We start from the raw sequence: 23,014 nt of genomic DNA on the forward strand, positions 1-23,014 counted from the left end.
CACACAACCGATGGACCTGCCGATCTCCGTGAATTGCCATTGTGACAGGTTGCAGCTTTAGCGCAGTGCGGAGGAAGCCATCGTAACATTTACAGACAAGGAGACGCGCAAGGATCTGTCACAATGGCCTCGAGCTCTACGGAAACCACTCCCCTAATCTCGTCTCTGTCGAACGCGACTCGACCACCAGTGTCGCCGAAACCACCAAAGCCACAACGGACCGTCACGTTCAACCCCACGGTGCAGTCATCAACTGTCGTCCCGCCGTCGCGATCCTTTTCCAATGGCAGCCAGGCTTCGGGCGCCGCGGCCGGCCAGCCGATGCTATCGTCCCTCAATAGCAAGCTGCGAAGACGAAACAGCTCTGGCGCGCCTGTAAAAGGACTGCCTGCGCCCAAGATCGGCCCCCAGCGAACTACAAGGACCGCGCAGAAACTGAAGCTGCTTCCGGACCCAGAGAACGACGACGTCGAGGACGAAGAGAGCGGACGCGACGTATACGTGCAATACACGAGAATCAAGGATCCGACAGCGAGGAGAGATGCCGCGCGTCTAGGTAAAGCAGACAGAGAGCGGTTGCCCAGAGTCACGGCATACTGCACTTCTGCCTCGTACAAATTGGACGACCTGATGCGCTTCCTCAAAGGCAAACAGAAGCTCAGAGGTGCTCTTCCCAAACGCTTCGACGAGTGTATATATTCTCCATACAGCTACGGGACGAAGGGATCGGTAGATGTCGCAAGTACATCCGTGCTTGGTGGAGGTTCCGAAGAGAGGCCCAGGAGATTCTCGGACAGTGCCATCGAGGTCGAGACCGAGAACCAGAGGAGACGAGACAACCTGATCGACTTGCACGACGAGGGCGACGCGCCAGATATTGACATGGACGAGGAACCACAAAGGCCCAGAAGACCTTCGATGACGCACGCAGATTCAGACCCCGCCATGGAGGTGCCAGACTTTGACATTCAAGTCCACACGCCAGAAGTATTCCTGTTCGAGTACGGTACGGTCGTGATTTGGGGTATGACACTCCAGGAAGAGAAGCGCTTCCTGAAAGAAATCGCCAAGTTCGAAGTCGACAAGCTAGGCAAGGACGAAGTTGAGACGGAAGAGTTCAACTTCTACTACACACGCGAGTACCAGGCCCGGATATACAACGACTTCATTAGTCTGCGCGAGAAGAAGAACTACATGATCAAGCTTGCCATCAGCCACGGCCTCTCCCAAAGTGTCAAGACGTCGTTATTCGAGGACCTTGTTGACAACACCATCGAGGTTACCAAGGACATTCCCGAACAAATCGCGAGCTCGGGCAAAATCAACCTCAACAAGAAGCAGATCAACATGCAGATTGGAGAGCTGTTTATTCTGCGCATCAGTATCCATCTACAGGGTTCGGTGCTCGACGCGCCCGAGCTCATGTGGGCAGAACCGCAGCTCGACCCCGTTTATCAGGCCGTAAGAAGCTATCTGGAGATGGATCAGAGAGTCAGTCTATTGACGGAAAGACTGAACGTTATTGGAGATCTGCTGGCCGTTCTCAAGGACCAGCTGACGGTCACACATGTAAGTGCCTCGACATGGTTCTCATTCCTTCTTACTGACTTGACCAGGGTGAACTGCTCGAATGGATCGTCATCATCCTCATCTTTGCTGAGGTCCTCGTTGCCGCAATCAATATCTTCGTCGACCTACATGCGGCAGACTAGACATGGGTTTGTTTGTACATATATGTGTGCTCTTTTGTGTACGATACTTTGTAATCAGGCTGGAGTTTGTTTGAGCTTCAGCAAAACAGTTTACTTCGTATCACGGCGTTCAAAATAAAGCGCTGCAACACGGTATCTGGAATTTTTTTCTTCTCTCTCGATCGGACTAAGATAGTCGCCATACGAGCAGTTAATTGGATCATCACATAGTTTCTTGTAGCTAGATAGAGTCCTCGAGACATCATCTTTTGCGAATACTACAGATTTCAGGGACATGATGACATCGTAATAGTGCATGTGACAAACACGACGAATGGTGACACTCAGACGTCCCCACCGGTCAATTTGTCAGAGAAATGCCGGGTTCTGGGATAAGACGTTTCCCCCAAGATTATTCAGGAGGATGGTGTAGGCGTGACGCTGCGGATGTTCGGGCGGACTTGGCGGCTCCGCTGAACCCTGCGTGGATGCTACTACCCCATTTCTCGAAGCCGCCGGCTGGAGCACTAGACTTCTGTACCTCCTTCACCCGTCCTCGCCCATAGTCTCAGCGCCCCAATGAGGAGCCGTCCCAGATGAGTTGGAATCTACTCGAGCGCTTCATAGAGTCGGACCACTTCAACACGGACCCGTCGCTAGCAGTGGCCTATCTTGCGTGAGTAGCAGTCTGTCCAGACCCCGAAGCCACTGCACCGCCGCACCTGTGACCGCGTGCCCGCACACATGATACAGAGCATCCACTGACGCTGCCGCACGTGCAGACGCTATGCAGACCATGTCGGAATCCACTACGTGCTCTGCTCGAAGCTGCGCCAGTTTGCGTACGAGGAGCTCGAGTTCTTCCTGCCGCAGTACGTCGCCGCACCCATCTCCCGCACCCGGACGAATGAGAAGCTTACATAGCGGGCCACAGACTATGCCACCTGCTCATTAGCATCGACAATGAGTCCATGGCACTGGAAGAGTTCATAATAGACCTGTGCGAAGAGTCCGTCAATGGCGCACTGCTGGTGCGTTTCCGGACACAGTGTCTCCTGCGCGCACGTGTGTGGTACTAACATGTCCCGCAGACCTTCTGGCTGTTCCAAACCTATCTGCACGACCTCGCCAGCGCCCCGAACTCGATCGCCTTCAAGACGTGCCGCCGAATCTACAACCGCGTGCAGCGCATTGTCTTCGGGTCCGCCGAGCCCCAGCGCAGGGAGAAGATCAAGGAGAATGCATTGCCCGTGACCGTGCTCTCCAGTCTGGTGCTGGCGAGCATAGCAGCGCCGTTCCTGCCTGCCCATGCTGGCCCACTGGCGATTGCGCAGGCGCGAAAACCACGGCCCATAGAGGACATCATCTCCGACAATGTACAGACGGCCAAGGTGGGGAGGAGCAAGACAGTCACAGCCGGATCACCACGCACGAAGCAGAGAAGAACAACCCAGCAACATTCAGATCCCGAGGATGGACGCCTTACCAAAGCTGCTTCCCCACGACCGCCCAAGGAGCTCCCACGAGAAACGAATGACCTGAGGAGACAAGCTGCGCGACCCACCAACCCCGTACGGGCACCCTCAGCCCAGCATAGACCTTCGCTGCTGGCAATGGACCCCGAAGCAAGACTCAGCTCATCTTCGCTTCCCGACTTCCGCGATCCGACATCCTCTCCGTTGCCCACGCCGCCTGCCACCGCTGGGCTAGGACCAAACCCAATCACCCTCATCCCTCGGAAGCACCACGGACAGCCACCCAGGCCGCTCACGCCGACTGCACTGTCTCGCGCGCAGAAGATTCGCTTGCTGCGGTCCAACTACTTCCGCAGTGAGACGCAATTCTTGAGTGCTTTGGAGGACATCTCGAACCGCTTGGTTATCGTGCCGAAACCTGCACGATTGAGTGCTCTAAGGGCAGAGCTTGCCTTGATAGCGCAAGACTTGCCTGCTGAGGTCGATATCCCCATGCTCTCGCCGCCCACACTCAAGGATGGAATCGCATCGCAAAGCCGGCACCACCGGATCGTGCGCATCAACCCAGCAGAAGCGACCAGTCTCAACAGCGCCGAACGAGTGCCGTACTTATTGATGGTAGAAGTGCTCGAGGAGGATTTTGACTTTGACCCCGACACGGAGCAAAACCAACAATTACTGGAGAAACTGATGTTTGAGAAGGGGACGTCAAGACGGCGGCTGTTCGACATAACGAATGCTGAATATTTGGCCTTTGACAGAACCCCACCCAACGGCTCTGACAGCGTCTTTGAGCCTGCCACTGGTGACCTTGGCAATACTTCGCTCATTGGAGGCACAGAGGAAGATGATATTGCGTCTGGCATGGCGCGAGTGACATTACCACCAGCCGCAGCGAACGGCAAAGCCACTGCACCTAGGTCGTCGAGTGGAGCAAACACCTTGTCTTCAATGGCCACCATATCCACCCCTCGCACATCAGATTCAGCGATCAGTAGAGCCAACAGTCCTGCTCCAGCAAGGAGAATGACTATACCCGCCAACATGAACCGAGGCAACCAGGGTGCTGATCAGCCAGACTTCACTGCTCTTGCAACGCACATGCGGACCGCGGCGCAAATGCTTGCACAACTGGAAGCAAGTGGCTCGAAACGGCCGAAAACGGAGGTTGCAGCAATCAAGGCCAAGATCATCGCTAGCATGCAGAGCTTGGAGGAACAGAACTTCATGGCCGAAGATCAAGGACCTACTTTTGACACGATCATGGCCGAGGCAGATCCAACGGCGATCACTGGAGAGCCAGAAGAACTCGATGGACTACCAGTGGGAACAAATTCTGGTGCAGGTGCTGCGCGAATGGAGAACGACCTCAAGACTGGTGGTATGCGAAGAAAGGGCGACCGAGACGACCCAAGTGCTGCTACATTTGGTGAGGAGTGGAGTGCAAAGAGGGAACGCATACGACGATCATCGCCTTACGGTCAGATGAAGAACTGGGATCTCATCAGTGTCATTGTCAAGACGGGTACAGACTTGCGGCAAGAGGCATTCGCGTGCCAGTTGATACAAGTCTGCTCGAGGATTTGGGAAGAGGCTAATGTGCCGGTCTGGACGAAACGCATGCGCATCCTCGTCACCGGCGAATCCTCTGGTCTCATCGAAACCATCACGAACGGCGTCTCGCTCCACTCGCTGAAGCGCAGCTTAACACTTGCTAGTATTGCGGCTGGTACTAATCCCCGGAAGCGCATTGCAACACTCCAGGACCACTGGCGCAAGACTTTTGGCGAGCCGGAGTCCGAAGCTTACATCGCAGGCGTCAACGCTTTCACGCGTTCGCTAGCCGCGTACAGTGTCATAAGCTACGTACTGCAACTCAAGGATCGCCACAACGGCAATCTTCTCATTGACAATATGGGCCACATCATCCACATCGACTTTGGATTTATGCTGTCCAACTCGCCGGGTAGCATGGGTTTCGAAGCTGCGCCTTTCAAGCTCACGCAAGAATACGTCGATGTACTAGGCGGTGTCACAAGCCCCGCGTTCGAAGAGTTCAAGGCTTTATGCAAACATGCCTTCCAGGCACTAAGAAAAGAGGCAGAGCGCTTGATTATGTTGGTCGACCTGATGAGCAAGCAGAGTAAGATGGACTGCTTCAAGGCCGGTGCGGCGAGTGTAACAAATAGTCTCAGAGCGAGACTGATGTTGCATTTGAGTAAAGAGGAGGCAGAAGTTTTTGTGGAAGAGTTGATTGCGAAGAGTGTGGGGAGCTATTATACCCGACTGTAAGTGGCATGATGAGATGGAATGAAGAGCAAACAGCTAACATGGCGATAGTTACGACACATTCCAATACCGCACACAAGGCATTTACTGAGGCCGAGTATCATGTTTTTTGCTATTTGAGCATTTAAATCTCCGCGGGCAATCATTGCATAGGCTAGGAGCAGCGGCTTGGATAGAAGCGTTAACGTATCAATATTGAAAGAAAGCATTGTCATGACCATTTCACGGTTCCATCAAATTCTTTATCCGAGATCAACAAGGTATTGCAGATTAACCCAAACCCAAAAATCTCACGCCGACCAGAACCAACCGCCTCAGAAGCTCAATTCGCAAAAGGCGGCTTCTCCCTCGCCTCCCCCTCCGCCACCGCCTCCTGCCTCTTCGCTGCCCCTTTGGCCACCAACCCCTCATTATGCATCACATGTCCCGCTTTCTCCATGACTTTGCCCAGCGTCGAATCTACACGACTTCCGTTAGCCCATGCCCCCTTTAAAACTCTCTTCATTTAGGTGGATTACTTACCACCGCTATGCGCAAACCCCCCCGTCTTATTCCCATACCCGGCCCCACCCGTACTCCCACTGCCCGCGCGCGACTCGCTGGCGCCCGAGTACGGCGCCGTGTCGGCGTGCAGGCCGAAGCGGAATTCGTCGTTGGAGGGGGAAGCGGAGGGGAGGTCGGATTTGTTGCCTTGGTGAGTTAGTTGGTAGTCTTGCATTCTTTTGTTTCGAGTAGTGGGCGATGAAATTAGGGGCTGGTAGGAGGAGGAGGTGGAGGTAGAGATGGGATAATGCGTGAGAAGAAATATGGTACCGAAGCCTGCGCCGCCTGTTGCCCCGGAGCCGTATTTCGGATGTGCGTCCGAGTAGGCGTCGCGCGAGGTGTGGAGGCCGAGACGGGTACTTTCGTGTGCGTCGGTTAGGGACGAGGGGAGGGACGTGGGTGCTGTGCGGTTGCCGTAGCCTGCCATGTTTGAAGTGATTTCCGGTAGGTTGAGTGATGCAATGAAGTGAGTATGTGTTATGGGCTATGAGAAGGAGAACTGTGTAGATCTTTGGAAGAAAGTCTTTGGCATTCATACGCTGTGGTCATACTATTGGCTATATACCCAGTCCTCATTCCCATCTGCCGTAGATAGTAGGGAGGCGTCGAAGCAATGGTCAAGCCTCATGACGTCTTTTGGCTTGGGAAGCTTACTTCTTCCCACGTGGATCAGAGGGATGTAAGCTCTGTAAGAGGTTCGCAGACGCTGCCAAGCTGCATGCTTGATATTCTTCCGCGACTTGATTGTGGATCGGGTGAGGGTGGCCAGGTGCGATCGTGATGAGATCTGAGCATTTCGAACAGTGCCAAAAGACGTGAAAGTTGCTGGAGCATATGTGCAAATGAAATGGGGTCCCTGAGCCAAAATCCGGTACATATATCCAAGTAGTTGCCATCACAAGGAGGAGGAATTTGGTGGTGTGCAAATGGTCATTGACATCGAAATGCTCCTGATTCGCTCGATTACTTTAGGTCGCTAGCTGAGGCGAGAGATAGCTGGATTCCAGAACCGGCCGCCTTTCGCTGATCACGATAAGAAGTGTTCTGCGTCACTGGCCCTCTATCCTGGGGTATCGCACATCCTGCGCGTGTTCAAATGAAAAGTCCATACGCCAAGTGTCCAGCTACGCCAACAATGCATGCAATATGAGGCTGAGAAAGGAAGTAAAACGCAATGACCTCATCGAACATACTTGGACTATTTGAACGTTAGTCGCGGCTCGGTGCGCTAAGTTCGCGTACACTTACCATGAACTTCTTGTGGAAATCGGAGCGCAGCATGTCGTTGATGAACTCTTTCTTCTTATTGCGGTCTTCGGTGCCTCGTGCTTGGTTCTTGAACACAACATCGTCGTCCCATCGGCGCTTCATGGCGAAGTCGCGGGAGTTGAGCAACGGATTGCCTCTTGCGACATCAATTTCGCGCTGTTCTTCTTCCTCTGCCGCGCGCTCTGCCTCCTCCTTGGCCTTGGCTTCGGCACGCTCCTTCTTGATCTTCTCGAGTTCGCGCATGAGGGCTGCCGTTTCGTCTTCTTCGTCCTCGTCACTGGGCACGGTTAGTAACATACTTGAACGTGATGTGTGAGAACCTACTCCTCGTCGCTACTTCCACTGTCTTCACTACTGTCGTCCGCATCAATGTCCCGGTACTGCTCCAGTACTTCTATACGTCGCCGTTTTGCCGCTGCTTCATCTTCTTCGCCGTCTTCTGCCGCCGGTACTGCATCGATTTGGCGTTTAGACCCACCGCTAGTGTCCATGGCAGATTCTGGCTCGACATAGGTGCCGTTCTTCTTCGCTGCGTGACGCGCTTCAGCCTCCAAAAGCTCTGCGCGGAGGTCGCGCTTGTATGCATCAGCTTCGCCACCCTGTCCAGGCTGCCGTCTCTTCAATGTTGTGTGTGCAGGAAGCAGTCGCTGATGGTAGGCGGGTCCGCGCTGGGCTTCTTTTCCGCGTGCGGGATCGAACGTTGGTCTATGGGCGGTCGTCATGGTGTCGTAGAATTAATGAACGGTTTTGGAGACGCTTGTGGTTGGTTTCGGAAGTCTTGCGTGTCGTTGACGGTGACGGTTGCGCGATTAGATGGAGAGATGGGGAAGCTGCTTTCGAGATGGAAAAGTCGCGCTAAGCCTTGCGACCGCGCCTTCACGTTTCTCCGGCCCGCCGCATTTTCAGTCCCCGCAAAGGGCAACCACTACCTTGATAACAAGCACTTGTACTCATTTTCTCAGAGGTAAGATGCCTCGCGAAGCTGAGATCTCTATCAATGAGCGCGAGTTCATCAAGCAAGCGCTGCAAGAGCAGATCCGTCTCGATGGGCGAGCCTTCGACGCATTTCGCAAAGTAGAGCTCACGTTTGGAGAAGAGTACGGCGTTGCAGATGTGCAGTTGGGCAAGACGAGGTATTTCTTGGATGGGATAGGCATACGTTCAAGCTAACACGTTCAGAGTCGTTGCGCGCATTTCCATAGATGTGACAACGCCACTACCTGAGCGCAAGTTCGATGGTGTCTTTCAGATTGTCACAGAGTTCTCGCCAATGGCTTCTCCAGCATTTGAAATTGGTCGGTATGTACAGTCAGACACAGAGCAAGATACACGCGCAAGAATTAGGGAAATTGACCCCAGGCAGACCAACAGACGCCGAAGTCATTCTTTCGCGCATACTAGAGAAAGCCATTCGCCGCTCGAATGCCCTTGACACCGAGTCACTTTGTATTATTGCGGGCCTGAAATGCTTCGCCCTACGCGCCGACGTACATGTCATCGACCATGACGGTGGACTCATCGACGCTTCGTGTATTGCGGTCATGGCTGCTTTGCAACACTTTCGAAGGCCGGACGTACTAGTCGAGGGAGAGAAGGCAACAGTCCTCAGTGTCCGCGAGCGCGATCCCATCCCACTATCCATCCTACACCAGCCGCTTTGTGTGACCTTCTCGTACTTCGCAGAGGGCGAGCTCTTCTTGGTCGACGCAAATTTGGCTGAAGAGCAGGTACGACAAGGAGAGATTACTATCACAATGAACAAGCACGGCGAGATATGTCAAATTGCAAAGTATGGAGGAGCAACAGTGAACCCACTGGCCATGTTGCAGTGCACCAACGTCGCCCTGCAAAAGGTCAAAGAGATGAGCAAGTTCATTCAGCAGAAATTGGACGAGGACGCAAAGCGAAGGGATGCAGGAGGTCTGATGGCCGAGCTCAGTGCTGAGAATGCCAGGTGAGCGGTAATGGAACAGTAGGAGTGTTACAAAATCGACGACTCTGGCCCGGCGGATGGTCCGCCCTATACCACCGTGCGTCTACATAGACCGCGACATCTGGTCCGACTCTTTGTAAGAGTGGGTAGAGGTCTAGAAACTCTAGTCTGGAGCGCGGGAAGATGCGCCATGACCAGAGGACGGTCGGCATCTGGGAGAAGATATACAAACACTGTCTTGTACAGTATGTTGCCGATTCAGGCGATTGCAAGACGATAAGGCACGCGTAGATAGTGGCTAAAATGAAGAGCTGCAATTCAACAATCAAGACGATGTACAATTTGCAATCTCTGTAGCTGAATCTTTGCGACTATTTGCATATTTTTTTATCCTAATCTAGGGCTGAAAGGGTAGGATGTTGCTTCGTCATCCGTCGCGATTCAAATGCGATGCCTCGGCTTCGCCGAATCCATTTGCAAGTGCAAAGACCACTAACACGATAGACGTCTCCACATGAGTTGGTCGAGACTATGCTGTGTTGATAATTCCCAGCATCGGCCGAGAACATTCACATGTAAATATATATCATTGCTAACGCCCAACGTTGCTTAACGGTAATCTGAAACTGCGATTACATATTCAACATTGCGTCATCGCGTCTGACGTCTTCGATCTCACCACTTCCGCCTTGTGTCGCGTGTTACTGTTACCTACTTTCGCGACTATTTTCACGTGTTACCTTTCACAAACACCCACAGCACAGCATGTCTTCCAAATTAGTGCCTTCCGACCCGGCTAAGGTCATGGTTATTCGCGATGTCGTTCCCAGACAGATTACCACACTTTCTGTGCCGTTTTGGCGCTTTGGCAGGGTGAAGATTGGAGGACGAGGCACAATTGGTATGCGCAACTCATTGCATATCGCGAGCTCTGTTGACTTTTGTTATAGTGCGCCTTCAATCCGGTGCCCTTGCCGTCTTCTCGCCCGTCGCATTGACCGACGACGTAAAGTCCAAGGTATCCGAGTTAGGAGAAGTCAAGTACATCACCGCGCTCGATGCTGAAGTACGCTCGCCCATTTCTATGCCTTCAACCTGCACACGCTCACAAATAAACAGCACCACATCTTCCTCGGCCCCTGGCACGAAGCCTACCCAACCGCCCAAGTAATGGGCCCCGAAACACTCCCCGAAAAGCGCGAAAAACAAGGCAACGAGAAAGTCCCCTTCGCCCATGTTTTCAAAAAGTCCGCCCCCGTAACCTCGATATCGCCCGAATTCGACGCAGAGTTCGACTGGGAATATGTGCCCTCGCACATAAACAAGGAAATCGTCTTCCACCACCGCCCCTCCAAGACACTCATACAAGCAGACATGATGTTCAATTTGCCCGCGACCGAGCAGTTTAGCAAAACAGGCGTGGATCCGAATAGCGGTATCTTGACAAAGATCTTTGGCGCGCTGCAGAGTACGGCGGGCACGGCGGTGTGGCAGAAACGCACGATTTGGTATGGGACGAGCAGTGGGGATAGGAGTGCGTTCAATCAGAGTGTCGCGAGGATTAACAAGTGGGGGTTTGAGCGAATTGTGCCGTGTCACGGGGATGTTATCGAGAGAGAGGGGAAGAGTGTGTGGGAGAAGGTTTTTGCGTGGCATTTGGAGGCGGCGAAGAAGGGAGAGTAGATGTGGAGGGAGGAGGATGTGGGTGCGGAATGGGGATGATACCATGTTTCTTTGTGAGTGTAGAGTGTGTATGAAGTAATAATATGTTCTCACATTGATTATCTTGGCTCTGGCATGATTTACAGGATTGGTCACGAGATTAGCATGCACCAATATTGTACTTTTTGTCCATTGAAATAGGATGCTTTTTAGGCAACTTCGGGAGAGGAGAGTAGACTAGGTTTCAGACGTTTCGCATGACTCAAAATGCGCCCCATACAGCAGTTCTCATTCCTCTGCTTCTGTCAAACCTCATTATCGGTTCTTTGCTTTTACACTGGTTGAACAGTGCCCTCACACAACCGACCTCCACGAACCTTTACCTCCACTATTCGACCTACTCGAGCTTATCTTTATCGTCTCTGATAGCCTGCCCATAGTCCCCCGCATTTGGCGTCCTCACAATGGTATGCGTATGATACTTTGCCGGCTCCTTATTCGTCAAAAACACGCCCGAATGATGATCCAACTCAACCAAAATAACTGGACTCTGGATGCGGAAGTAAAACGGATCCTCGTCACCAAAGCCACCAATCCAGCAGAAGTGCGTTTCGTCGAAGTGCGACTTTATTTGCGCGAGCTTCAGATCGCGGGACTTGGTAGGATGGTACAGCAGGAACTCGTGGCAGATGTCGAGGATGAGCTGCTGCTGGTCGGAGGTGAAGGCTGAGACTGGCACGCCTTCATACGGCACGATGCGGTTGTCGCGAAAGGCGCCGCAGCGATGGCGCTGGTCGTCCGGGCCCCAAGTGTCCGAGATCAGTTCATCGCGCTTACTCTCATCATTGTTCGAATTTCCATAGACCTGCTTCATGCCCTCATCCCTCAAATTCTTGAACACCTGCGCTTTCTGCTGTTGCTCCTTGCTCAGACTTTGCATCAGCTTCAAGCCGAGATTGCCCTCTTTGTGCAGGATCTCTGTGCCTTTCCATTCGCCGGCGTCGATGATGTTGGGCTCGGCGCCGGTGAATGATGGAGAGAGAATGACTTGAGGGCCTTTGAAGAAGCAGGCAATGTCGAGGTGGTGGCCGTAGAGGAGCCAGCCCCATGGCTGTGAGGGGGAAGAAGAGGGCGTACCGAAGAGGAGGAAGTTGTAGGAGTATTTGTTCATGATGTTGGGGAGCTTGACGACTTCGCCTAGGAAGTGGTTGACACGCATGGCGGAGAGTGCCTTTTGGTAGCCTTCTGGTGACAAAGAGGCTTCGATGACGCTTAGGATTGACTGAGCTGTTTGCTCTGGCACTGTACACTGTAAGTCCAAAACTATTATAGTACAGATTTGTAGACATACCTTCTTCCAGCCTGAGACCAAAAGGTCGCAGCAGAAACTCCGGATTACTCCAAGCTCGCCACTCTCGTGCATTGATCTGATAGCTAACTTTCTTTCTTTGGTCTTCGCTCAAGCCACCGAGTAAATGTTCTGCTTTCTGCACGACGTTTCCTATATCGAAACCCTCATCTCTTGCTTGGTACAGCCCTTCTCTTACTTTTCCATCATTAGTCACACCCTTGTATGGCTCCTCAAGAAGCTTTTCCCAGACTTTAGTCAAGTCGTACAGCCACGGTGGCGCGCGATTGTCTTGCATTGACTGCACATACTCGTAGATATTTTGCTTAGCTGCAGATGTGAATCTTGGACTAGTGAGGTCGGGCAAATGTGCGCGAAAGCCAGCTGACGCCTGGTCGAAAGAGTTCTTTCGTTCCATGTTCTATAGAGCGATGCTCCTTCAGCTTCTGATGTCTTCCTTATCGCTTAGTTGTCGTCTAGACTTCTAAGCGGCCTTCAGGTACTGATCCAATCGCTCCCTAGTGTATTGCGCTGCTCGGATGAATGCTCTTCCTCTCTCCTCTAGAACTTGAAGAGATACGTTCACAAATGCTTAACAGCGAGACCGTGGGTTCTGGAAAGTTTTGGAAATGCAGCAAGTCTCTTCCAGAGAACGTTTAGTGTGAAATGGGTTATGGATGATGATGTGAAGACTGACGAAGAGTCGCCGCTGTACCCACATGTACCCCACAACAGCCTCACACCACTAGCGCGGGGTCAGCAGCCCCTCAATGCACACGCAATGTCTTCCCGCTGCTGTCATGTCATCTGAAGTACCGGATCAACACTTGTCCAAAAGAATTCGATTTAATTCTACCTTAACAGTGAAATAACATCACGATCAATCGACAAAAGCTGCTAAAGCATCTTCCCGTCGAACGGACGAAAGCACCATGTCACAGCAACGCAAGGGACCATTTCGGCTCGTTACCGTCAACACAGCTCCCGAGCGCGCGAAAAAGCTCATTGGACGCATGATAGAGAGTCTCCAGGACCGTTATGACATTGAATATGTCGCAAACTGCTCATGTACTTCATGACATTCCAATTGGCAGTTACCTCATTGCTGACCACCTGCTATAGCCATTGAGGAAGTAGCACCAACAGTACGGGAAAAGCAACCTAATGTACTCTTCTCCGCGTCCATGTGGACTGCAGAGCAAGCAGCGGAAATTCGAGGTATTGCAGAGAAAGAGAGACCCGGTATCAAGACACACGCGATACCACAGGGGTTGCAGGTTGAAAGAGGCCCGGATGCAATTGTCGAATACTTGGTAGAAAAGGTACCAGCACTTCTAGACAGTATCGAGACCTAGACGTGCATCTTAGCATGATGGGGCATGTGACTATATTACCATTATGTAAAAGATATATACGGGCCTCCGATATGTTGTCAAGTCTAGTACAGGCCGCTGCACTCCCAGTTCTTAGCATCATCGACATCTCCTTCGCCTGTGTACTGTGCCTGCTTGGGGTACATGCAAAGCGGTCTTTGCCTTGTTACCGCGTTCGCAGCAGTGTCGTTCGCGTATTTGGTTCCAACGACGTATTCTGGAACTTCTCCCTCCTCTACCCATGCCATCATTGCCATCAACACATCGTGCTCCTTGTTCTCAAATCCTGGCGTACTATAGACGGTGCTACCAACAACAGGCTGTTGGTTGGGTCCCGCAAAGTACCAAGGCGCGTTCGGTGCACCAGGTAGCGAACCTGAACAATGCCCCATACCGGGTACCAGGAAGAATTTATAGAAAGAGTCCACGTCGATACCCTCAGGTGCGAGAGTGCGTAGGATGTGGTTGTAGTAGTAAGGTGTTGAGCCGGTGGGAATCAGGGCATCGCTCATTCCGTGGTAGGACAAGATCTTTCCACCACGCGCATGATACTTGGACAGATCAAAGCCCACAGTAGCCTTGCCGGGATTGATGGAGTCGCTCAAAGCAATGATGTCATCAGTGTAGTCGGTGTAGTTCCATGATGGGCCCTTGCCAAGGAAGTACTTGACATAGTCCGAGCCCAAAGGATTAGGTGGGCCGCTGATAAGTGCAGGTTGACCTTCGCTGCTGAGCCAGAATGTCGGGAAAATAAGCTTGTTTCCCTCTCCGATATAGTCGGTGAAAAGGTTGTACACTGTGTCGATTTGAGGGCCAGTCAAGCATTTCGTGCTGTTCGCGCCAGCAGCCGCACCACAAAGAAGAGCCTCGGGGCGGAAGTTGCAACCTTGCGGGTCCGATACAAGGCCATCGGTAAGACCATCCTGTGGATCGCATTGCTTGATCACTTCAGCGTTGAGGACGGAGAAGAGAGCAGGCGGAATGTGGTAGTCCGCAGTCGCCGGCAAGTTGTAGAGTGCGACACGGGCTGTCCAGGGTTGCATGTGCGCAGTCCACCAAGCAGGTGCTCCAGCAACGATACCGTCAAAGTCCTCGGGGTAGAATTCGGCTTCTTTCAGACCCTGACGACCGCCAGTTGAACATCCAGAATAGTAGCTGTAGTGAGCATTTTGTTCATAATACGCAGCAGTGATGGCTTTCGCAGCAACGACAGAACCATGCATAGCAATATGTCCCCAGTTTTCCACTCTTTCCGGGTGTTGATAAGCCCACAATCCATCGAAAAGAGAAGAGTTATGGCCAGTATCTGTCGACATCACGGCGAATCCGTAACGTACTCCCGCGCCCTACTAGATCAGTCATTGTTCATCGCTCTTGATGTCAATACGCACCATATCAAGGTAGTTGATGCCACCACCAAAACCACCGTTGCCGACGGCCAGAAAACGTTCGTTCCACTCATCGGGCAAGAAAAGACCAAAGCCGTACGTTGAGTTGCCGATCGAGTTGACCTGCACAGACACCGCGCACAAACTGGGAAGATTCTGAGGGTTCTCTGGGTACCCAGTCGTGCTGTTTGGTACTTGGAACGTAGAGTTGGCCGCGAGGGAGTAAGCAAAGTTTACGCTTGCGCCGCTGGGAAGTGCAGCCTGGATACTCCCAGGGTCGCAACGTGCATTCGCGGCGCCCACGAGCGCACCCAAGCTCAGCAAAGTGTTTTGCTTCATGATAGTATCCAATGGGCGCGAAAATTGTCTGGTCGCCGCAAGTGCTTGAGTGTGCTATTCAAGACGTGAAGGGATGGGAGCCCATAAACCCGCTGGTATTCAGAGATTGTACCTCGAAACGACACTTCCTGGCGAAAAGCAAGGCTCGCGAGGCGCCTCTGCATGTGGAAGGATACCCTTGTACTTCTAGCATCGTACGGACTCCCGAGCTATAGATTCGCTAGCTTCTAGTCAAGAGGGGCGGGAAAGCGACCAGAAATCGCAGGAGGACCGGCCAGCCATTCTTCCGTCATTCATATGTCCATCGCTGCCGTGTTTGAAGGTCCGAGCGCTTCTGGAGAATAAGGATCAACGGCCCTTTTGCAGATTGCTCACGCGAAACATCTTGCCCAGGCTTTTCCCTCATCTCCGACATGATTCATGCCTAACAATACCTTCTCCAGATCGAGGATTTTTGAGGAACCAACTTCTGTAAGACGCAACCTAGGGATGCTGATAAGTGAGATCAAGAAACTTCCGATGTTTAACCGGAAAGGTGGGGCCAGGGTCGATTCGGGCCGGCAACGCCCCACCACCACCTTCGATCATCGGCAGATGGAAGATGAGTTCGCATAGCTTGAGATGATCAACTTCCATTACAGAACGCGCGATGCGTCTTCCATCTGGAGCTTCTCTGCGCGTTGCGGCTCTCTTGATCGTCCAATCATCGTTACTCTGTGTCGCTGCAGTCTAGAAGCAATCCTGGATGCGGTTAAGCATTCATCCACATGTGTGGCTGACTGTCAGATTGGGGAATAGCTTGGCGCGAGGCTTCTCTCCACCCGTGTGAATGTGGGGATATAGAAACGTCTGGAGAAGCATCCACAGCAGCGTCTGTTAAGAACATCATTTCCTGATCTTGCAGTATTGTCTCTGATACACGTACACCCTTGACTGTAATCGTTGCGCTATACATATATATTTGGAACAAAATCTTTGACTTTAATACACTATGGCGGACAACTTGAGGATAGCGGTTATCGGAGCTGGTAAGTCCCCCATCCATATGCTCGCCTACAACAGGAACTGACAGCATGAAGGCATGGGTGGGCTCGCGGCAGCCCTCGGTCTGGCAAAAGCTGGCCACAAGAACATTACCATCTACGAGCATGCACCGAACCTGGGCTTTGTCGGTGCAGGTATTCAGCTAGCGCCAAACATGGCCCGAATTCTTGACAAATTTGGCTGCTGGCAGAAGATTGCCTCCGAAGCCGTTCAATGCGCGAATACATCAATCCGTGAAGGCTCCACAGATAAAGAGCTGGGCTATGTAGATTTAGACTACGTCAAGGAGAAGTACGGATACCCGCACATGGTTGGACATCGAGCCAGTCTAGCCGGTGGACTCTGCGAGGGATGCGAACAAGAAGCTGGCATCACATTCAAGCTCGGAAGCCAAATCTCGGATATCAAATTTGGTCCCAAGCCGTCGTTCAAGGTGAATCCTACGACAGGTGGCGAGAGCTACAACGTAGAATGTGATATTCTCCTTGGTGCCGATGGAGTAAAGTCGAACACCCGTGTGCAGATGCTCAAAGAACTCGGACACCAGGGCCAAGCAAGAGATTCGGGACAAGCAGCATACCGTATCATGCTCACGCGCGAGCAAATGCAGCATGATCCTGAACTGCTTAAGCTCATCGAATCGGACACGGTAACGCGCTGGATCGGTGAGAAGAAGCACATCATCGCATACCCAATTCACAACAAGACAATCTACAACATTAGTACCGCGCAACCAGATGTAAACTTCGCCGGCGCACCAGACGCGCAATACACGACGCGAGGAAGCAAGAAAGCGATGCTGGAAGTCTACGGCGACTTCTGTCCCATGATACACCACATGCTGGATCTCGTTCCCGAAGGCGAAGTTGTAGAATGGAAGCTCCGGGTCCACGACCCACTGCAAACATGGGTACACGGCAGCACCGCCCTCGTCGGAGATGCATGCCACCCAACTCTCCCGCATATGGCACAGGGTGCGGCACAAGCTATCGAGGACGGCGCAGTCCTCGGCGTCGTTTTATCGCCTTCCAGAATCGCCGACGGTAAGCCCGAGACTATTGAGAAAGCACTCAGGCTGTACGAGAAATTACGGAAACCTAGAGCGGAAGCACTTGTTGAACTGGCAGCGGAAAGTGGGAGGGCCATGCATTTGGGTGCTGGAAAGGCGAAGGAGGAGAGGGACAAGGTCTTTGCGGCGCTTAAGGCTGGGACAGGCAAGGTGCCGGATAAATGGGCTGATGCCGATGTTCAGTCGCAGGTGTACGGAGTGGATGTTGTTGCTGATGCTGAAGCACTGTGTGAAGTGGAGGGCTTGGTTGCGAAATTGTAAGTTATGCAATGTCCTGTTCGAAACAGCATCCTGTAAATGTGTTGATTTTCGAACGGTCCGATTCACGCAAATGCCAAATTCGGAACAGAGTATGTATACATTTTAGCCGCACTTGTACATTTCATGCGCTTTGCCAAAAGGCTACATCCGTCCAGACATCTCACCCCGCATCTTGTGTCCTCTCCAGTGCGTGAAAATGACTGGGAACAACGACACTCCAATGATCAAAGCGACCACAACACCAGCACTGTTCGCTATACCGACAGTCGCGAACATATCAGGGAACCAAAAAGGTCCAATGAAACCCCAGACATGCCTCACAAACGTGATAAAAACGCCAATACTACCAGCCTCATCTGGGTAGCAGTCCACCGCATACATGATGAGAGTTGTAGTGACAATCTGATTGCCCGCAGCAGCGATACCAGCACCAATGATAGGCGTGACGTTCCACTGACCCTCCGGTGCCTGCTCGATACGAACCAAGAATACAACGATCCCGCAAATTGTCAGCAGAATGCCAAAGTAGCTCAACCATAAGCGAAACTCCGGTGCAGGTCTACGAGGTGCAATGCGCTTCGCTCGTGCACGCATCCACAGATCGCTCGAGTAGCCACTGATCTGCTCGCCAACGATGGACCCAATTATCAGACCAAGGAACTGGAGACCAAGCTGTTGTGCGTTGAAGTGAAACTTTTCCGCAAAGAGCTGTGGGATTTCAACGCTAGTCAAGACCGACGCGAAAAGGAACACCATCGCGTAAGCTACAGTTGGAATCATGATGCATGGGCACTTGGCCAGTCTCAATGGACTGACGAACGCTATCGCTGTGATGGGAGTTGTATCGATGCGACGGAACTTGAAATACTGCTCCTTCCAAGCAGCTCAGCCTGTTGTTGCGTGCTTGACTTGTCCATGGCGAATGAAGCGAGTCTCGGGGCCGAACAAGCCATAGAGAACGAGCTGAACGCCATTAATGATCGCTAGGATCCAGTAGATCCATCGATAACCAGCGTAGGTTGTCACGAAGCCGAAGATCAAAGGCGCGAGAGGTATGCCAATCGTCAGCATGACGGTCCAGACACCCATATATCGGGCTCGCTCGCGCTTGAAGAAGGATTCGACAACGACTGCGCTACCAATCGCATTGGGCGGAGATATGAAGAATGACTGCAACGCTCTACAAGCTGCCATTGTCCCGCAGGTTTGACTCTTTGCACAGCCGATGTTGAAAGCAAGACTACCTATCAGGGCTGATGATGAAAATTGGTCGCCGGCCATATCTTGTAGAGAGTGGTCGCCAGAACAGTGGTGCGCCGCCGAGAATAGCAATTTGCAAGGACGTCAGGTACGAAGCGCGCTGCAGGCTAACACCAAGATCTTCTGCAATGGTTTCGTACGCTGGAATGATGGCGCTCGCTGGGAAGGCACACATGCAGGCGTGGAAGGCGACGAAGGCGAGATTGAGGACTTTCTTGTGTGTTGGCCAGTTGTACGGATCTGCATCACTCATGGTAGGAAGTGGGTCGATATCCAGCGTCCCATGGCGTTGGATGAGGTACTGGCGATGCTCTTCTGAGAGATGGGATGCCTCTTCCTTGTCGAGATAAGTCCCATGGGTTGCTGCGTGTTCGAAGTCTTCGTTTTGTTGAACACCTTCCAAGGCGTCTTTGCTGGCCGTCATTTTCGTCGATCTCGTCCCACAAAAGATTGTTCCTGCAAAAGAATAGAGTTACGAAAGTCGTGCAATGCAAACAGCCACTGGCATAGGATCTCGAGAAAAACGATCTGGAACAAGGCGCTTACAGGAATCTCCAAGTGGATTCCCCGGATCAATGTCTTGGCTACAGCGCGTTGCCGTAACATCATCGCGATAGTCTGAATCATGCCGTGCATTCGTGCCGCGGCTGATCGACACGGCAGCGATGCGGAGATGGTTGTTTTCTCAAACGAGTAAGAACCGGCGATGTTAAGCGGATAACTGTTATCGGTTGAGGTGCGCAGTGGGTCGCGGAGTTGGGTGGCAACGCCTAACGGTACCTGAGTGCACAAGCTCCAAGGATATCTTATCTGATGGAAAGGCGCTCTATGAATATTAGACGGATGTATTACTATTGAGTAGCGAAAGATTGAAGCTCATGCTTGTTCAGCGGCGGGAGTAAGCGATACGATCCCGCATCTAACGTTTGCTAAAAGCCTAATCCGCGGAACGTAGGTCCTCGGGTCATCTCCGAGCGAGGACATTAGTTATTATCCCATTCAAAGCAAATCAGGGCAGCCTACATGGATTCACGAATAAGTCTCATATGTATTGGCTTCATGATAGGTCCTTGAGTAAATACATGCTACTCTATGCCTTCAAGAGCATCGCTGTAAAGATGCCATTGAAGTCTGCACGTGCAGTGTCTGCAGTTGTGGAGAGGAAAATTTTCCGGAAGGGACCATCTAAATCGCTGCTACGTTCCTATCTAACTCCGGAGGAAGAATATTACCTGTAGCCCTCGCTGTCGCCGTGCAAAGACAACGTTTTTCGTCCGTGCCAGTGGTTTTCGTGTCCCTCTCTATCGATAAGGTGGCCTAAGCGCGTTACGTGAGGAGTTATAGAAGGAGTTATTCATAGCCCCTAGCCCGTTGAAAACCTATCTCCTCGTTGAAGCACGTATCCTCGCTGAAGCACGTCTCCTCATTGATGGCCTAGCTCCTCGTTGATGGCCTAGCTCCTCGTTGATAGCCTAGCTCCTCGTCAGTGGCCTGTCACGCGGCGAGCAAAAAAACGCTGACTCTCAAACAGGATTTCCTCACCAAATGTAAGCAAACACTAAAACTTCCTCTTCTCTATCTAAGTTTACGCGCCTCTACAATTTCTAAATCTTAATTCTAATTAAATGAAATTATAGAGTAGGCAAAGCTCTATAATTCTCTCTACTTAGAATTATATTTTAGAGTTTATACTTAGCTACACACGCGATCGCAGAGAGGAAGTTTTAGGAGTCGCTATTATTTTGCTTGCCGCGTGCCTGTCACCTCGTCCATGGCCTGGCTCCTCATTGATCACGTGCACGTCTGATTGCGTATTGATCCAGAGTCCCTAGTAATCGGCCCAACAACAAGCCTTCCGCTCATTGGCCAATCACTAGTCATTTGTACTCGTCTCGCTGATACATATCTAGTCATGATCAATCTGCTAGGATATGTTCATAAGCCCGAGGCCTCCGCTTCCGTTGGGGATTACAAGTTCGAGGAGTCGACGTGAGGCTTCAGAATATTGCATCTAACGCCCATGATCCCGGGAGATGCTTCAGGCAGGTCTATCAAAAGTGGTAGCGCCACTCACAAGTGTTCTCGAAGAAGTCCGATCAGATAGAGCCTTCGTCATGCGGCATCGGCGTGGGAATCACCCACGATTTCTGGAAGATCTAGAACGACTTTGTCGTCGGCATCCCACCAGGACTGCGGCGACCATTCGAGCGATTGTACATCCCCACACGACCTGGCATATAAATGGCCTCCACAGCGTCAAGCAGAGGAAACTCCACAAACTTGTCAGCGGTAGGCATGAATAGCGAGTCGAATCCCACAAGACGGCGCCCTGTGATATCACAGAGCTTGTCTTCAAAAGCACCATGATTAGTAGGGAGCTCGAGCATTCGATGCCAAAATCCAAGGACGCTAATGCGTAGATATGGCACCTGATTTTTTTTGAGCATGCCCATGTTCATACCTTGATCTCCGAAGTTCACAACCAGATTGTCTATCGTCCTATGGTTCCTCGACATCAAGTCCAAGTCGCGAGACCAGGACACACTCAACACAGCTTTGCATAGCATCAAACCGGAGAAAGAGTTAAGAAACTTTTCGATGTTATCTGGGCTCTTTTGAAGCAATTCTGGCTGGATAGTCCAATCCTCCATCGTGAACTGCTTGATTTGAAGATCTTTTGCTGAGCCCAACAAGAATTTGAACAAGATCTCTGGACCGTCACATTCGTGCACCATGAGAGATTCGATGCTGGATGGGTCGATCCACTGGAAGGAATACTCATTGACCGTGTCGCGGAAATATGGCATGCATTACTACAGTGGCACATTTGGTTTTGAGAGGGCCTCTCTCTGCTGGGTGCGCATCGGCCGCGCTGGAATTGTGAGCGACGGAGCCGCGAACCATGAGCATCGACACCGGCTCAACGGCACAGTTCATTCTTCTAAAATGCATAGGTCCCACAAACTCACACGCTCGCAGGGTAGGGGGCGACGGGTCGTCACCAAGACCCCCACTATAGAGGCATAAACGGATCAGTACAGTCCACAAGCGCACTACTGAACTGGGATGTGACGAACGACTGATGCTGGAACTGCTGAGCGCCGGAGTCTCAACGGAAGACCCTCACACGTTCGTCGTCACTGTTGGTCTGGCAAGACCTACAGTGATCGGAACGATAACGACACTTCTTCTCTCTTCTCGGCGACAGGAGAGGAGCTAGTTGGAGGTTGGCTCAGGGCCTCCAATGAGCGACCGCCACTGACTCTTCTCTTTTTTTCCCCATTGATTTACGCGCCACATGGCGGGCTGTTGAGAAAGGAAATGGACTTGACGCCGAGTATGTGAAAGACAGCGAAGCCCTACGTAAAGGCGGGGTACGGAAGAAGGAAATGAAGGAAGGCTTCAAAAGTGCCGGGAATTCCCGCTTCGAAAGTGTCTGGAAAGCCCAAAAAATAAACTACCTTCACATGCTACAATGTGTGGCCTTCCCCCTCGCCACCGTTGCCCGATATATCACAGCTCTCCCCATATCGCGCCACTACTACACGAGGAACGATCACTGTATACAAAGAAAGAACAGACAGAGACGCTAGAAAGCCGAGAATTTTAGCATCGGCTTACGCTATAGTAGGTTGAAGATGCGTCGTGTACTTCGAAAGTGTTTGGTGAAGGGAAGTTGGAGTGAAGTGAAATCGCAGGCGCACAAGCCATTACTTACATTATGACAGCTTATTGGCCCTACACGAAATCGAAGGCGGGCAGTAGATGTTGGTGCTGCTTGTATCATTATGAATTGTGGCTCTTGCTGAGACTTGTGTAGAAGCTTGACTGACCTTACCTTTGTGCAGAGAAGTCGTTGTCGCGAGAGCAAGTACGCAAATTCCTCACACACACACACATATATATGTATATATTGCATCCATTTGTCACCAAGTTTAACATTTTAACAATTTCTTCATTCATTCCTATCCTCGCGAAGCCCCTCATCCATACACAGCGCATCTCAAGCGCTAGGCCTTTTATCCATCCATCCACATGCACACGCGTCCACAGATCCGTATCTATACATG

The 23,014-nt window shown here is 51.8% G+C and overlaps 13 protein-coding genes across 13 annotated transcripts; 7 read left to right on the plus strand and 6 right to left on the minus strand.

The window, feature by feature from the left end:
• Positions 1–123: 123 nt before the first annotated feature.
• SNOG_13794 (hypothetical protein) lies at positions 124–1,712 on the plus strand (the record flags this gene model as incomplete). Its single annotated transcript, XM_001803945.1, has 2 exons — positions 124–1,569; positions 1,617–1,712. 2 exons carry the CDS (start codon positions 124–126, stop codon positions 1,710–1,712), a joined length of 1,542 nt encoding a protein of 513 aa, XP_001803997.1.
• A 575-nt stretch (positions 1,713–2,287) lies between these two features.
• On the plus strand, positions 2,288–5,458 carry SNOG_13795 (hypothetical protein; the record flags this gene model as incomplete). The annotated part of the gene is made up of 4 exons (XM_001803946.1): positions 2,288–2,367; positions 2,474–2,563; positions 2,626–2,722; positions 2,783–5,458. 4 exons carry the CDS (start codon positions 2,288–2,290, stop codon positions 5,456–5,458), a joined length of 2,943 nt encoding a protein of 980 aa, XP_001803998.1.
• A 319-nt stretch (positions 5,459–5,777) lies between these two features.
• SNOG_13796 (hypothetical protein) lies at positions 5,778–6,425 on the minus strand (the record flags this gene model as incomplete). Its single annotated transcript, XM_001803947.1, has 2 exons — positions 5,778–5,914; positions 5,978–6,425. The coding sequence occupies 2 exons, from the start codon at positions 6,423–6,425 to the stop codon at positions 5,778–5,780; spliced, it is 585 nt and encodes a 194-aa protein (XP_001803999.1).
• Positions 6,426–7,178: 753 nt separating this feature from the next.
• SNOG_13797 (hypothetical protein) lies at positions 7,179–7,989 on the minus strand (the record flags this gene model as incomplete). Its single annotated transcript, XM_001803948.1, has 3 exons — positions 7,179–7,196; positions 7,247–7,544; positions 7,592–7,989. 3 exons carry the CDS (start codon positions 7,987–7,989, stop codon positions 7,179–7,181), a joined length of 714 nt encoding a protein of 237 aa, XP_001804000.1.
• A 247-nt stretch (positions 7,990–8,236) lies between these two features.
• On the plus strand, positions 8,237–9,225 carry SNOG_13798 (hypothetical protein; the record flags this gene model as incomplete). Its single annotated transcript, XM_001803949.1, has 3 exons — positions 8,237–8,400; positions 8,447–8,566; positions 8,631–9,225. The coding sequence occupies 3 exons, from the start codon at positions 8,237–8,239 to the stop codon at positions 9,223–9,225; spliced, it is 879 nt and encodes a 292-aa protein (XP_001804001.1).
• A 740-nt stretch (positions 9,226–9,965) lies between these two features.
• Positions 9,966–10,883, plus strand: SNOG_13799 (hypothetical protein; the record flags this gene model as incomplete). The annotated part of the gene is made up of 3 exons (XM_001803950.1): positions 9,966–10,101; positions 10,151–10,266; positions 10,320–10,883. 3 exons carry the CDS (start codon positions 9,966–9,968, stop codon positions 10,881–10,883), a joined length of 816 nt encoding a protein of 271 aa, XP_001804002.1.
• A 376-nt stretch (positions 10,884–11,259) lies between these two features.
• Positions 11,260–12,628, minus strand: SNOG_13800 (hypothetical protein; the record flags this gene model as incomplete). The annotated part of the gene is made up of 2 exons (XM_001803951.1): positions 11,260–12,164; positions 12,214–12,628. The coding sequence occupies 2 exons, from the start codon at positions 12,626–12,628 to the stop codon at positions 11,260–11,262; spliced, it is 1,320 nt and encodes a 439-aa protein (XP_001804003.1).
• A 387-nt stretch (positions 12,629–13,015) lies between these two features.
• On the plus strand, positions 13,016–13,652 carry SNOG_13801 (hypothetical protein). The gene is made up of 2 exons (XM_001803952.1): positions 13,016–13,278; positions 13,333–13,652. The coding sequence occupies exons 1-2, from the start codon at positions 13,143–13,145 to the stop codon at positions 13,563–13,565; spliced, it is 369 nt and encodes a 122-aa protein (XP_001804004.1). The 5' UTR covers positions 13,016–13,142; the 3' UTR covers positions 13,566–13,652.
• Positions 13,649–15,310, minus strand: SNOG_13802 (hypothetical protein; the record flags this gene model as incomplete). The annotated part of the gene is made up of 2 exons (XM_001803953.1): positions 13,649–14,929; positions 14,975–15,310. 2 exons carry the CDS (start codon positions 15,308–15,310, stop codon positions 13,649–13,651), a joined length of 1,617 nt encoding a protein of 538 aa, XP_001804005.1.
• A 991-nt stretch (positions 15,311–16,301) lies between these two features.
• SNOG_13803 (hypothetical protein) lies at positions 16,302–17,684 on the plus strand (the record flags this gene model as incomplete). The annotated part of the gene is made up of 2 exons (XM_001803954.1): positions 16,302–16,338; positions 16,390–17,684. The coding sequence occupies 2 exons, from the start codon at positions 16,302–16,304 to the stop codon at positions 17,682–17,684; spliced, it is 1,332 nt and encodes a 443-aa protein (XP_001804006.1).
• A 141-nt stretch (positions 17,685–17,825) lies between these two features.
• SNOG_13804 (hypothetical protein) lies at positions 17,826–19,368 on the minus strand (the record flags this gene model as incomplete). Its single annotated transcript, XM_001803955.1, has 3 exons — positions 17,826–18,551; positions 18,594–18,854; positions 19,057–19,368. 3 exons carry the CDS (start codon positions 19,366–19,368, stop codon positions 17,826–17,828), a joined length of 1,299 nt encoding a protein of 432 aa, XP_001804007.1.
• Positions 19,369–21,100: 1,732 nt separating this feature from the next.
• On the minus strand, positions 21,101–21,595 carry SNOG_13805 (hypothetical protein; the record flags this gene model as incomplete). The annotated part of the gene is made up of 2 exons (XM_001803956.1): positions 21,101–21,273; positions 21,406–21,595. The coding sequence occupies 2 exons, from the start codon at positions 21,593–21,595 to the stop codon at positions 21,101–21,103; spliced, it is 363 nt and encodes a 120-aa protein (XP_001804008.1).
• Positions 21,596–21,677: 82 nt separating this feature from the next.
• SNOG_13806 (hypothetical protein) lies at positions 21,678–21,971 on the plus strand (the record flags this gene model as incomplete). The annotated part of the gene is made up of 2 exons (XM_001803957.1): positions 21,678–21,824; positions 21,924–21,971. The coding sequence occupies 2 exons, from the start codon at positions 21,678–21,680 to the stop codon at positions 21,969–21,971; spliced, it is 195 nt and encodes a 64-aa protein (XP_001804009.1).
• Between the last annotated feature and the right edge of the window lie 1,043 nt (positions 21,972–23,014).

This window comes from Parastagonospora nodorum, assembly GCF_000146915.1.
Source record: "Parastagonospora nodorum SN15 chromosome Unknown scaffold_28, whole genome shotgun sequence".
Classification (NCBI taxonomy): domain Eukaryota; kingdom Fungi; phylum Ascomycota; class Dothideomycetes; order Pleosporales; family Phaeosphaeriaceae; genus Parastagonospora; species Parastagonospora nodorum.